Source organism: Haliotis cracherodii, unplaced genomic scaffold (genome assembly GCF_022045235.1).
Source record: "Haliotis cracherodii isolate W230 unplaced genomic scaffold, xgHalCrac1.p SCAF_5, whole genome shotgun sequence".
Taxonomy (NCBI): Eukaryota; Metazoa; Mollusca; class Gastropoda; order Lepetellida; family Haliotidae; genus Haliotis; species Haliotis cracherodii.
The window spans coordinates 26,324,291-26,338,288 of NW_027266308.1; the positions used below are offsets into that span (position 1 = coordinate 26,324,291).

At 39.9% G+C, this 13,998-nt stretch overlaps 1 protein-coding gene and 1 pseudogene across 1 annotated transcript; both read right to left on the reverse strand.

Moving 5' to 3' along the window:
* Positions 1-213: 213 nt before the first annotated feature.
* Positions 214-5,039, reverse strand: LOC139442207 (gustatory receptor family protein 3-like). Its single transcript, XM_071222992.1, has 4 exons — positions 4,029-5,039; positions 3,437-3,505; positions 803-892; positions 214-267 (listed from the first exon to the last, which is right to left on the reverse strand). The coding sequence occupies exons 1-4, from the start codon at positions 5,037-5,039 to the stop codon at positions 214-216; spliced, it is 1,224 nt and encodes a 407-aa protein (XP_071079093.1).
* A 5,163-nt stretch (positions 5,040-10,202) lies between these two features.
* Positions 10,203-13,772, reverse strand: LOC139442038 (gustatory receptor for sugar taste 64f-like; annotated as a pseudogene).
* Positions 13,773-13,998: the final 226 nt, after the last annotated feature.

Below are 13,998 nucleotides of genomic sequence, written 5' to 3' on the forward strand. Positions count from 1 at the left end.
TCTCCCCCTCCTCTTTTTTGAAGTTGAAGTTGTTTCTATACATTATAAATCTGAATGTGGGCCTTTGGTGGTTGTGATAGTTATGAACATAGCAACATTATTCACACAGCTTCAATTGCCGTCACAGTGACACAGCGTTAGTTTTTTTTGTGGAATAGGGAATCGTTTCCCTGTCTTCACGGATCTTGTCACGTGCGGCCACCCGGTGATAGTCTATATCTTGAACTGCAGCAGGAGGAAGAAGTAGGTGATGAACAGTCCTCCCAGCTGAAATGAGTGAATGTTAAGTAACATGACATGGCCTTTGCGTCATCAAGATACACGTGGTAAACAGAAGGAAAAATGATCAACGCATTTGGGAACAATATCAGTCGGATCGTATGGCAAGCACTGAATACTAGGAACTAAATGTGAGCCCCAAGTTTAGCGGAAATCAAACGCCAGACAAGCTCGTCAGGGAAAAACATACCCAAGATTTTCTTGTTGATCAGTCAAACTGTCATCTACTATTTCAGTCAGTGAGTATGGTTTTACGCCGCTTTTAGCAATATTCCAGCAAAATCACGGCGTGGGACACCAGAAATGGGCTTCACACATTGTACCCATGTCGGGAATCGAACCCGGGTCTTCAGCGTGACGAGCGAATGCTTTAACCACTAGGCTACACGACCGCCCCGCACTATTTTATGCCATGTTATGGTGTATATAGTGTATGAACAGTGGCTGATTGATTTCAATTATGTTCCACTGTCCTGTGTCAAGATAGTTGTTAGATTTTATGGCATGGATTGTTGCAACTTACAGTCAGAAGGAACTCGTTTGTGATGACAAAGAAGTTAATGGCCGTGAATCCAGTGGATGTTCCTGTCAACTTGGAGACAAAGAGGTTCAGCTGCAAAAAGTAAGCAATGATTGGTAACGATGGAACGATCATAAATGAATATAATAAGGTTCATTTTAGATGTGATTCTTTAGTGAATACCTGTTAATCCGACTGACAGCAAGGTTTTAAAGGCCAAGACAATGACCGCTGACACACAAATAAGAAAATCAGAAAACGAGCCGTTAAATTGCCACGTCTATCAGAAGCACAACGCAACAACGCCATCGGCCGACTGCAAGCGGGTAAAACACAACAGCATGTGGCGCAGGTGATGGGGGTGACCAGGGGAAGCGTCATGGTATGGAGAGGCATTCGTTACTGCGGCCGGACAGCACTTGTGAGAGTGGATGGTGCTCTACCGAGACGAGATCCTGCAGCGTCACGATGTCCCCTTCATCAACGTCAATGTCGGCTTCTTACAGCAGGACAACGCCAGACCCGACGTCGCACGTGTGGGCACAGAGTTTCTGCGTCAGAACAACGTGTCTTCGCTACCCTGGCCTGCCCGCTCACCAGACTTGTCAACTGTTGAACATCTGTGGGACGTGCTCCGTCGTGTCCGTCAACGTCAATCGCCGCCACAGAAACTTCAGGAACTGTTTGTGGCGCTAGAGCAGGAGTGGCAGAACATCCCCCGGGCTGTTATTCGGACTTTGATGGCGTCTATGGGCAGTCGCTGCCATGAGGTGATAGCAGCTCAGGGAGGCCATAATCTTTACTGACTTTCCACCTACCCCGGACGTCCTTGCACCCATTTTTGTTAAGTGCATATTGTACAGCAATAATTTACCTATACATTCCACGATTTATAATATTTATGAAATCTAAACTCGAAAAATAAACCAAGTTGCAATCCTGATTTATAGTTTCTTTTTTTTTGGAGAGTATATCTTACAAAATTACACAGATTCCAAGTATTGATCAAAATCAATTTGATACATTAAGTTAACCGATCACAAGACATTAACATTCTCCGATAACGTTTATGGCGCTTTATGTTTGTGTTGGTGCTTGTATTTGTAATTCAAGCTACATAAGACTCTATATGTTCTTTGTGGTTTAAACTGGTTAATGTCCGTCCACAAGATGTAATATAAAGTAGTAAATGAAAGCTATCTCAGGGAATTCACAAAATCTGCAATACAGCATTAGGGTTTCAGCCTCTGCCAGTTTGTACACATGAGCCTCACTTTGGGTTCAGAGTGGGCCAGGTGAAGCAACTGGTCAAAGATTTTGCCAACTGGGTTTGGTTCCATATGGGTCCCAACAAATACTAGTACTTCACATAATAGAGTAGGCTATCATGCTAGTGTGCTTTTGGATGACAAGAATCATGAATTATGAATAAACATTTCAATTAAATAGCCTTGGACATCTAAATAGATATACTGTGTGTATTCCTAATAGAGGATCTTAATCCTATTGTAAGTTTTTCTGGAACACAACAAAGATGTTAATGCAGTTTGACGGACACCTTCCTTTGGACTTATTTTGGTTAGGGATGTGCCCGAAATTCTTTTTTCAGCCTCCTACTAAATAAAATAAAATGTTTTATATTCGTGAAAAGACCCCAAGTCGCAGAGTTATGGAAACTGATAATCTAGCTAAATGTATTTGCAATGTATATTTCCAATGTTGCATACATTTGTAAAAGTGTTCGCTACGTCGCTGATTTTCGGTATCTGAGAATATTTGTTTTGACAGCAATGAAAATTATCTGAGATAAAGCGAATGTATCATACATATTTTATTGCATTTTTTGTCAAAAATACTTGGAAAATCGAAGCAGAAACCTTTACTTACATGTACGACAATGTGGTCAACACAATATATTATAAGTCATATTATAAGTCATAAAAGGAACGATAAGGTCGAAATATGCACATATGCTCTTATGAAGGTACTGAATAAAAAATACAAACAAAATATGTGTCTGTTCTTTGTGGTAACTAAAAACATTTGTCATGAATGTTTGTATTTTTCGAGTGAACAACAGGAGGTTTTTTTCCTGACCAACTTATATTTATAAATTCATAATAATTCATTTCAAATGTAAGTGTGATTAATACTTAGTATTGTTATATTGAATTTGAGTCATGACAATTGCATGAAAAATGGGTTCAGTCATAAAGTTTAGATACTTTCTTAGCGTTATTAAATGTTCGAATTCGGGAATTATTTAATTATATACATGAAATATGGAATATATACCTGAAATGTTAAATACATATGAAACCATGAGGCAGTGATTCCACAAAAGGGTTGCATATCATATGCATGTTGGGGAAAACCATGTCAACAACTGCACAGACACAATCCATCTCGGTCGCATATAGCCTCTATATATATGCCACTCAGGATCCATTTGGAGCCCTTGGACAAATTCGCATTTGGCCACAAAGGATTACCTAATTAGGATCCATTTTGTAGCCCACGTTAGCTCCAAGTGGGCCCTAACTATTATTGCTGGCTTGGCACTGAATCTTGGTCCAAGATGGAGAATAAAAATACCCTTTTGGAAGCAGTATGGTATGGCAAAAAATATATCCCTACCTGTCCTAGAAGTTCTGAAGTGGCGCCTTTTGTCCCAATATGGAAAATATCCTCCAGCAAAGAATGGGCCTGAAACAGTTGCACCCAGAAAATTTTGTGGCTAAATATCTAAACAGCAAATGTTTTGAAATACTTTTGTGTGTGTGTGGAAATAATATTGGAAACGAAGGACATTATACAACAGTTTTTGGATTCTGTTTGTTTATTTGTTGTTTAACGCCGCACTCAGCAATATTCCAGCTACATGACGACGGTCTGTAAATAATCGAGTCTGGACCAGACAATCCAGTTATTGACATCATGAGCATCGATCCACGCAATTGGGATCGATGACATGCATCAACCAAGTCAGCGAGCCTGACCACTTGATCCCGTTAGTCGCCTGTTACGACAAGCATGGGTTGCTGAAGACCTATTCTACCCCGGATCTTTACGAGTCAAGTTTTTGGAAACATTTGCCTGCAATTTGAACTCACGATCATCAGTTTCTGGCATGCCTGCGCGATGCAACCACTCAAATCGAATAATGAAGTTTTAGACCTCTGGGCCACCCATGTTCCCAATGAGAAGGCTCATGAAAGTGTGTACTTACTGCGTCATGTACTTCTGAACTGCTCCTTGTCAGCAATATTATGATTACGAAACAACTTCCAAGCCAAAACGAGTAGACAATAAATGTAAACTTCTCTTGTGGTCCATTTATCATCTGATACGAAATAAAACATGCCAAGAGAACCAGAAGGAGAAAAGACAATCCAAGTATCCACTTGAAGGTTCTGTTGATGATGTCCACAGCCTGACAAAGCTGTGTGTAGCGAGATCTCAGTTCTGGCAGACGATCAGGTATGTGGTCGTCTGCCTCCTGGATCTGTTTGGAGAGGACATGCCCAAATTTGAGAAACTGATATTTGATGACATTTGAAACTACGACCACGAAGATCACAGGAAACATCCATGCACCTTTGTCTAAAACAAGCATGATAACATCGAGTAGGACTGTCCATTGTTCCTTTGGAAATGGCCGAACAATATCACCAAGTAAAGCCGTTGACGTTGACACATTTCCAAAAAGGATTGTTAAAAATGCAGCTATGTTAACGAAGAACAAAGCCCATCCACCTGATGTAGCAAACTTCAAATACTTTCTTGGGCATATGAATCCAAATCCAGTACCATTGGTCACATTGTTCTTGAAAAGAGAATCCCAGTGTTTGTAGAAGGATCGCAAGTGACTAAGTCTCTGACATGAAACAACCATGATAGTTGCATTCAAAGAGCACTGGAGATACCAGGACGTGAGAATGATCCTCAAAGGTAAGCTTTCATTAACAGGGAATATGCTAACAGCACACTGAACAAAATTGAACCACAGCAAAAGAAGAACAATGTAACAATACAGTCGGTGGCTGAAGAATGACAGTAGCCGTGTAGATATTTTCTTACGTCCATTCTGTGACTGGTCCACTACATTACTATCCTGCGGTGGGTCAAAGTACAGTCCCAATAGTTTCATGGACAGCAAAAGAGGTTTCATTCTTTCTTCAATTGTAATAAACTTTCCAGTGTCCTTTCCTTCGGAAATGGCAATATTTTCTATTTTCATGATTGATGTTGGTATGTAATTGTCAAGTGGTATGTAATTCGTAACCACTTAACAATTGATAATTCGAATTTGTGCTTGTAGTTCAGATGAACAGCATAAACCTCCCTAGGTGGTGATGCCGTGCAAAAATGACGCTTTTATTCAACGCAGTGTGTTACCCTTGCCACACGATCAACCACGTGACCAGCGATCGAACAAGGCAAAATATGCTCCTGTCCATATCCGCACTCACCATACAACAGTATTTACCTTTCAAAGCAAACACACCATAACACTGAAACCACTCTATATGACATTAAACTCTTGCAATAACGGCTAATGGTTGAAATACTATTTTAACTGAGTGTTCCATAGTGAGTCAACATTCAATCTATTCCTTATAACATAAGTGGTGAAGCGATTAGAAGCCTTCATATGAATGAAGGAGGGGAAAGACAGTACAGAGAAGACAGTCAGTGTAGAGTATTGATTGTACAAATTTAATTGAGGAATGAACGTGCTGATAGCTTTGTGACTCGATATATCGATATTCAGCTTTTTGCTGCAACGATCGCTAATAGCTGAAAAGAAACATCGCAGTTATTCAAGGTTCAGCTATTGAATAGCCCTTTCAGTCTGTGTGTAAACAGCAATTCACTTCCTTCCAATCACCTCCCCGGCTTTGTACATGCATGCGCTCAAACATCCGATCGTAAGTACGTGCACTGTTCACAAGTTTTTCCCTTGCATTGTGGATTTGATATGCATTATAAAGGTGTTGAACAGAGTAAATAAACAGGGTGTCACCCATACACACTTTTTTTATGACAAAAAATAGGAACAGAAATTTGTTAAACCCAGCTTTCAGTGGTATAAGTGAGTGAGTGAGTATGGTTTTACGCCGCTTTTAGCAATATTCCAGCAATATCATGGTGTTGGACACCAGAATTGAGCTTTACACATTGTATTCATGTCGGGAATCGTACCCGGGTCTTCGGCGTGACGAGCGAACGCTTTAACCACTAGGCTACCTGACCGCCCATCAGTGGTATAAGAGATTCGTGTATTAGATATATATGTGTGACATAGTTTTCATTCAAGACAACTATGATTATGTACATCCAATGTAAAAATAAGACACGTTTAACGCTTTCATGAACTCAACAACTATATTAATGATGCCGACAGACACCATCACTAAGTCTTGAGTTTATTTAGCATTGATGCCACATAACCATACATTTAACATATCATTATAATCGTATGGATCCTTATAACCAGAGGCCCGTGAAGACGCCAGGGTAGAATAGGTCTTCAGCAATCCATACTTGCCGTAAAAGGTGATTATGCTTGTCGTAAAAGGCGACTAACGGGATCGGGTGGTCAGGCTCGCTGACTTGGTTGATACATGTCGTCGATCCCAATTGCGTGGATCGATGCTCATGATATTAATCACTGGATTGTCTGGTCCAGACTTGATTATTTACAGACCGCCGTCACATAGCTGGAATATTGCTGAGTGCGGCGTTAAACAACAAACAAACAACACTTTGGTTTCCGTATACAGTGTCATATTAATGTGACACCATTTGTGGCAACTAAGGACCAGTACACATGTTTCCGAAATGCTAAAATTGCAACCCATGGAGTGGAACTTCTCAGCATTTCGTAGATGTGAATCACGTGGATAAAGATGACCACGTTGAAGTAATTCAAAGTTAGTGCAGACGTTTACACTTTGGTGAAACACACCAACACGGTTATGGTGCTGACAAATCAAGAAACATAATTAGGGCGAATTTTAAACTCGGACCCATGCCTAAAGGTTTCTGGGACCACTAAGGGACGCAACTCTGCACATAGACTTGTATCGCCATATACGGCTTGGACAAACATAAGACACAAAAGAGACCAGAAATATCTGTATAACGAAACGTGTTTTAAGAAGCCATTTGATGCTTCTATTTACCATATTGTTATGTGGCAGTACAGATTATTTTATATTGATTTGTAGCCATTGTCAGTGGCAGCAAATGATTGAAGCGGTGGTAAAGGTGGTTAGTAGTAGAATTTGTATGAAACTATGAAAACAAAGCCTGGCAATGATTATGATCTTGAATAGGAATGAATGGTTTTGTCAAAGGGCAATGTAATATTCGCAAGCTCCGACGTTCATACAGTTTGGCCCTCACTCTATGAAGGTTCATAATCCAATGAACTCACACAAAGTGAAGGTCAATTCTTAAATATGTCAAACATACATACATGTATGCCACTGATGAAAAAAATAATTTAAGTCAATTTTCTAACTAAGGATGAAAAAATCGATATAATATAAAGAATTGAGAACGCGCTGACTTTATCCTTCTTTAGCTTCACTTCTGTGAGAGAAATGAAAGACGCATATTTCCTTTTCTTTTTTTCTTATAAATATAAATTGTCAATACAAGAGAATAACAACTCTAGAGTATTCGCCGAAAGAGATTAAAAATTGGCGTAAAGGGCAAAATAGCTGCAAAAAGGATATGAATGGACCACTAGAAATTCAACGATAACACCATGCGTTCGGGAAAAGGGTAAGCATGCCCTGACGCCGCACAGCAGTACTTCTGCCTTGCGACGGCGGCCTGTGTACAAACCAGACAATCAAAGTGACGCAATAATGTGTTGTTGCAACTAATGAACACGATATGCTGTATAGAATTGCAGAGATTGTGCTGCTTATAAGTAAAAAAAACCAAACAAAACGTTTAGGAAATATATTCGTTTTGCAACACAGTGGGGGCAGCTTGGACACTGATACAATCTGAAGCATTTCACTTCGTCTTTCTTTCATTTGGGGGACTGGTCTTATGTGTGTCTTACTTGTGTTCGTTTGTCTGTTAACTTTTGATTTCTTCTCCCAAACTTAACCTTGATCATGGAGGTTTTCATGGCATAAAAGTACTTCTTTGAAAAAGTACAAAAATATTTAAAACGTTTTTTCAGAGACCGCAAGGCCAAGGAAGCTTTGGTAAGATGTATAAAAACACATTTGAATTTTCTTTCATGCCTGTAAAATCCGAAAATATGCGCTCGTGTCCCCTGACATCAGATTACATTATATACCCAAATGAATTAATATATTAATCAAAAGAAAGAACCCGCATAGTATATATTGACATACAAATATGAAAGACAGCAGCACATTAACGATACGCGATACATCAAAAAGATACCATATGGTATCAAATTGAAAACTTCATTGTTGGAATCAACGACCAAACGCAAAACCCAATGTAACAATACAGAGGAGAACCACTACTCGAGAACAAAGTGAAATATTATGCATATGCCTCTAAATGCGTGCGTGCGTGCGTGCGTGTGTGTTGCTCAAACTGTTATGTTTGTTCGTTGTTTAACGCCGCACTCAGCAATATTACATCTTTTTGACAGCGTTCTGTAAATTATCGAGTCTGGACTAGAAAATCCAGTGATTTACATCATGACCATCGATCCACGCAATAGGGATACGATGACATGCATCAACCAAGTCAGCGAGTCTGACCACTTGATCCCGTTAGTCGCCTCGTACAACAAGCATAGTCGCCTTTTACGGCAAGCATGGGTTGCTGAAGACCTATTCTACCCCGGATCTTCACGTGTCCAACTGTTATGTCAGCCACTGCAAAGTCATGGAGCGACAAACTTTAGCACAAAGGAACAGCGTTGTACCGCCATTGGGAATCTCAGAACCTTCAAAGTTGTTGTATTGACATAATACACCACGGGTTTCTTCGTTTTGTCTTACGAATGACGGAGAATTGTTTTGAGTCAAGTGATAACCACAAATTTATTGTACTTGTATGAAGTGGGACCAGTTGGACATGAATCATAAAGACATACATACTTATAGGAGTAAGTTTGGTCATCTGTCATATCCAGTGAACATATAGTATATATTCAGTCATGATTCCAGAAAACAACTGGTACAAACAAGAAAACACTTTCATTTTTCATTTGCCTGATCACATCATTTTTTATTAGAGAAAAAGAAGATACAACAAACATAATGAAATATAGTAATATGAATTTTAATGAAAATTGACAAAATGCAGTGTATATTGTGTCTGCCCAATGAAAACACACAAAAGGGGAGAAAAGCCCTGATAAATAGGACATTGAAACTGAATTACCGTTTACTTTTGACACTAAACGGACAGACCCAAGGCACTGTATGCCACATAAATAAGAAGAGATTGAACTAAATTGTTCTTGTATTTCGACCTACTCAAACTATTTGGTTAAAACTATCCCTAGACCATAAAGTGTGCCCCACATCCTCATCTGCCCCACCTGTCCTCATGTTGGTGTACATAGGATTCCCCGAGCCTGTTGCATCTAGACTTGACCCTTGTGTGTAACTGACTGACAGGTAAATGGTGCCCAACTCCTATTTTTCTAGATTGGTTGAAATATGATGGATGATCCACACATGGATAGGTAGTACATATAAAAGTTAAAGAATAAAGAAATTGTATCTTACCTTTCTTTCATTAAACTTAAGCTCGGGGAACCAAATGCCCATGTATGTTAACGTGGAGAAACTCTCAGGTTGTGGCCAGTATCTTTGGCGGGTGATTGTGTGTTTCATGCCAACAAATGTCGGACAGGTGTGAAAACGAAGACACATTATACTTATTTACGTCGCCAGTGATTCACTGTATCAAGGGCATTACATTCCTTGCTGCAACACTATGGCAATCAACAACAATCAAACAATTAAACACTGCAGCTGAATGCGACGTTAATCAACAAACAAAGAATGCGACGTTTTATAGCAACAAACAAAGAATGCAACACTGCGGTTCCTGATCTCTGAAGCTACTGAGGTTGAACATGCGGAGATACGCATGCGTGAAACACGGACAACACACATGTTATGGACCACCTCATTATTTTTACGGGTCTGGCTGAACCAGAAGGAATGCGCGCAATCTGTTCCTTTTTTCAGGGTAGAATTGCCACACATTACATTTTCGTATTTGTTCTACAAGTAAAACCTCGTCAAGCATTGCGAGAAATTCAACACCTTGTGCTTTCAAAAATTCATATCCCATGCAAACATTTTCATAGAATCTCATTCATTTATACATTGGGATCACAACGCAGGTGTCATCATCACTTCTGTGTGTACTCGGTGAATCAGGCTATCTTGAACTGGAGCAGGAGGAAGAAATAGGTCATGAACAGTCCACCCAGCTGAAACAGGAGGCAATTAGAAGGACCAAGAACTTCTCTGAACAAAGTACTGATGGCAACCATGCTTATTGCAAATGTTATCTACTTTGTCAAATCTGTTATACAGGAGTAAATGACGAAATTACGTGTGTTTATGACATTTATAACTACAAATAAACCTCTATAATTTACAAATTTAGCACAGTCTTCTTTTTGACGTGCATCCCATAGGCATGCCAGAACATATGATAATGGGTTCAAATCCCATATTCCCTCTGATTATGCAACTTGGTTTGTCAGCACCGTTCTTAAAGCACACATCAAATACCTGCATCAAGCTTTCTACCCTCATGAATTATATGACGAAATACAGATCAAATGGGTGTTAAACCGAACTCACTCTCACAATCAGTCTTTGTTGCATTACGACCTCTTGGGGGTCACGGCCAGAATAGGTCCCCATCACCCATTTGTTGAATCGGATGACCCTGTGACTGAACCGATGGTATGTCACCATGACCCAATTGCGGGATCGTTCGTTTTCGATCAGAACATTGATTGCCATTAAGTCATACTTACAGTGAGTAAGAACTCTTTAGTGATGACGAAGAAGTCAATAGCAGTGAACCCAATGGATGTGCCTGTCAATTTCGACACAAACAAGTTAAGCTGAAAAGAAAGTAACGTCAAAAGCTAATAGTTCTATCTGTGTAATTTCATATTTAAATGTTTACTTACCCTTTCAAATGGAAATTAATATCTCATGTGTCTCTGAATACAATCCTAGGTCATACGTTACAAGTGTTTATCATAAGGTAAGACAGAAGGTGAGACGAACCATACCTATGTCCAAGGGTAAGATAAGTATGTTGAATATTCCTGTTAACTTGCATATGCACCTCTTCAAAAGTATCGCACCACCAAGATTGTTTGATAATGAGAAACGAGATGGGTAAGCAGAAGTTGGAAACTGTTACTTGATGTCAAACAAGATGTTATTTTTCTGAATAATAGGAAATATGAGCAACAAAGCATCTTTTTGGCCAACAACTATAAGAACTGTAATTGGGGTTAAATAGAGGCAGTATTGGTACGTGTCTTAGTAAATAACGTTGTACCCATGTCACAATTAAATGATCAACAGTGTAAGTCAGTATCTGGTGTTGTCACCCCATACACGAATGAAATCCGCAGGACGTCCCCTCATGCTCAAAATCAGATCCTCAACTGAGGGATGTGTTGCTATTCTGTATGCAATACCTGGGTCAAATCTTTTAGATTGTGTACTGGAGGATCCATGGCTCTAACCCTTCGTCCAAACTAATCACAAAGATGGTCGACCATCAAAGTGGTGACCAAAAAATCCTGAATATCTAGAGGCAACCGTCAGCCCTTGATTAATACATTTTAGTTCTGATCCGGAAACTCCACCTGGCTCCGTTTCAGGTAAGTCATGTTTCCATGGAAAGAGGGAAATTCCTAAATAGCAAAAGGCACCACTTCAGCCTCCGGTTAATACATGCACCAGGTTTGGATGAAAAGTCTTTCACAGTTTTCAAGCTGTGCTACTGAAACGACACCTACCCCGACTCTTTTGAGACTAAGTCTGATTTGTTTCCATGGAAAGCGAGAAAAATATAAGTGCCAAAAATCTGCAAATAGTAAAATGCACCACTTCAAGATCTGTTTGGTATATCTGCCAAGTTTTGTTTGAAAGATATATAATGTTTTTTTTTAGTTGTGCTCTGGGAACGAAATCCACCCCTATGTAAGACTAAGCAGAAATTGTTTCCATGCAAATCACGAAAAATAATAATGCCCAAATCCTGTAAATAGCAAAGGCCACCATTTGAGGACCTGTTCGATATATCTGCCAATTTTTGTTGAAAAATACTGAAGGTCGACATCAAAGCATACCTGTCCTAGTTGCTCCACAGTAGCATCCCGTGTTCCGATACTGAATATGTCATCCAGAAGAGAATGAGCCTGAAAATGAAACGTTTATGTTAAATAACCTGATACTATAGATTCTGACAAGACACAAGTTTAGCCTCAGATGTGTAGATAATTGATTTTTGTGTCAACCTGTATACATAGTTTACATATATCTTTAATTCATCTTTAGGTAGTGCAACTGACTGCCTCCTCTAACACGTGCGGTGTGGCGGGGTAATCATCTCTCGATACCTAAGAGGCAGCATTGTGGGGATTTTGTCTTAGACAGACTATTTTTCAGTCAGCACTTCAAGACATGCAATTTCCTTTTGACGAAAGGAGGAAGCAAATAGTTATGTTTGTTCAAAAGACATTATTTTGAAGAACATTCAGCATGTCAAAGGAACGATTAACAAAATTTGGACACTATTTACAAAAACAACAACAAAAGAACTTAAGGACAAATAATGTTTTTCAAGAATTTTCTAGAACACTTACTGCGTCATGAACATCGGAGCTGCTTATTGCTAACACAAGGATGCACGCAACACTACCTCCAAGCCAGAATACATTAACTGCGATGACAAAAGTGTCCAACGGGCCGTTGATTATCTCATAGGACACAAAACAGGCCAGAAAGATATTCAGAAGGAAACACGTTCCAAGGAGCCATTTGAAGCTTCTATTTATGATATCCACAGCCTGGCAGAGTTGTGTGTAGCGAAACCTCAGTTCTGGCAGTTGATGAGGGATGTGTCCGTCTGCTTGCTCGATTTGCTTTGAGAGGACCTGTCCGAACCGAAAGAACTGTGCTCGTATGACTCGAGAAGTTATGCTCATAAATATAATCGGGAAAATCCATGCCCCCGATTGAAACATGTGCAGGACAAGGCTGAAGATGATCACCAATTGTGACTCTGGGAATGGTCGGGCAAAGGTTTTGATGTAAACAGGTGACAGGGGTAAATTGCCAAACATGAAGACGCAGAGAGCAGCAATGTTAACAAGACTTACAAACCAGCCAGCTGCTGTACCAACTGTGCAATAATGTCGTGAAAATATAAAGCCACAGCCTATGTTATCTGTAACAGGGCACTGGAACAAGGAATCCCAATGCTTGTAGAAACAGCGAAGGTGTGTTAGTTTCTGGCATGCAGTGATCACGATAGTAGCGTTTAGTGCGCAAAGCAACATCCATGTCATTAAAGTTATCCTTAGGGGCAAACCCTCGTTAAGAGGGAACAGCCCAATTGCACATCGGCCAACGTTGAACCACAGTAAGAGGAGAACCGTATAACAGTATAGACGGTTGATGGAGCGCCACAGTCTTGGTGGCTTTTCCTGGGACGTATATGTTTCCGACGGTTCCACTTTGTTTTTGGCTGGCGTTGGATCAAAGTAAATCCCAAATATTTTCATAGACATTAAAATTAGTTTTAGTTTGTCCTCAATGGATGTGAAAGGGGTCCGGCTCAGCTTTTGATTACCAGTGATGTGAACACCAGGTTGTGTGATGGTTTCAACTTTCATGTTTGACGCATGTGCAGAGAAATCAAGCCAGCTATGTTCGGGTCAAAGGCAGATGTGCAACACTTCCATACAGTCCGTATCAATTTGATCAATGGCACTCAAGCCTCTACAACCAGCAAGCGTCACTAGCATCAGCAGAACACTACACCACAATACAACAGTCTCATTTATTTGTATTGGTATTGTGCTTGTCTTTGTTGAAGCTGCACCAATCCCAGCAGACACTGTCAGAAGTATTCTTCATCATTTGCTGAGCAGACACTGTCTTGGTCAATCAACACTGCAATATTACAGC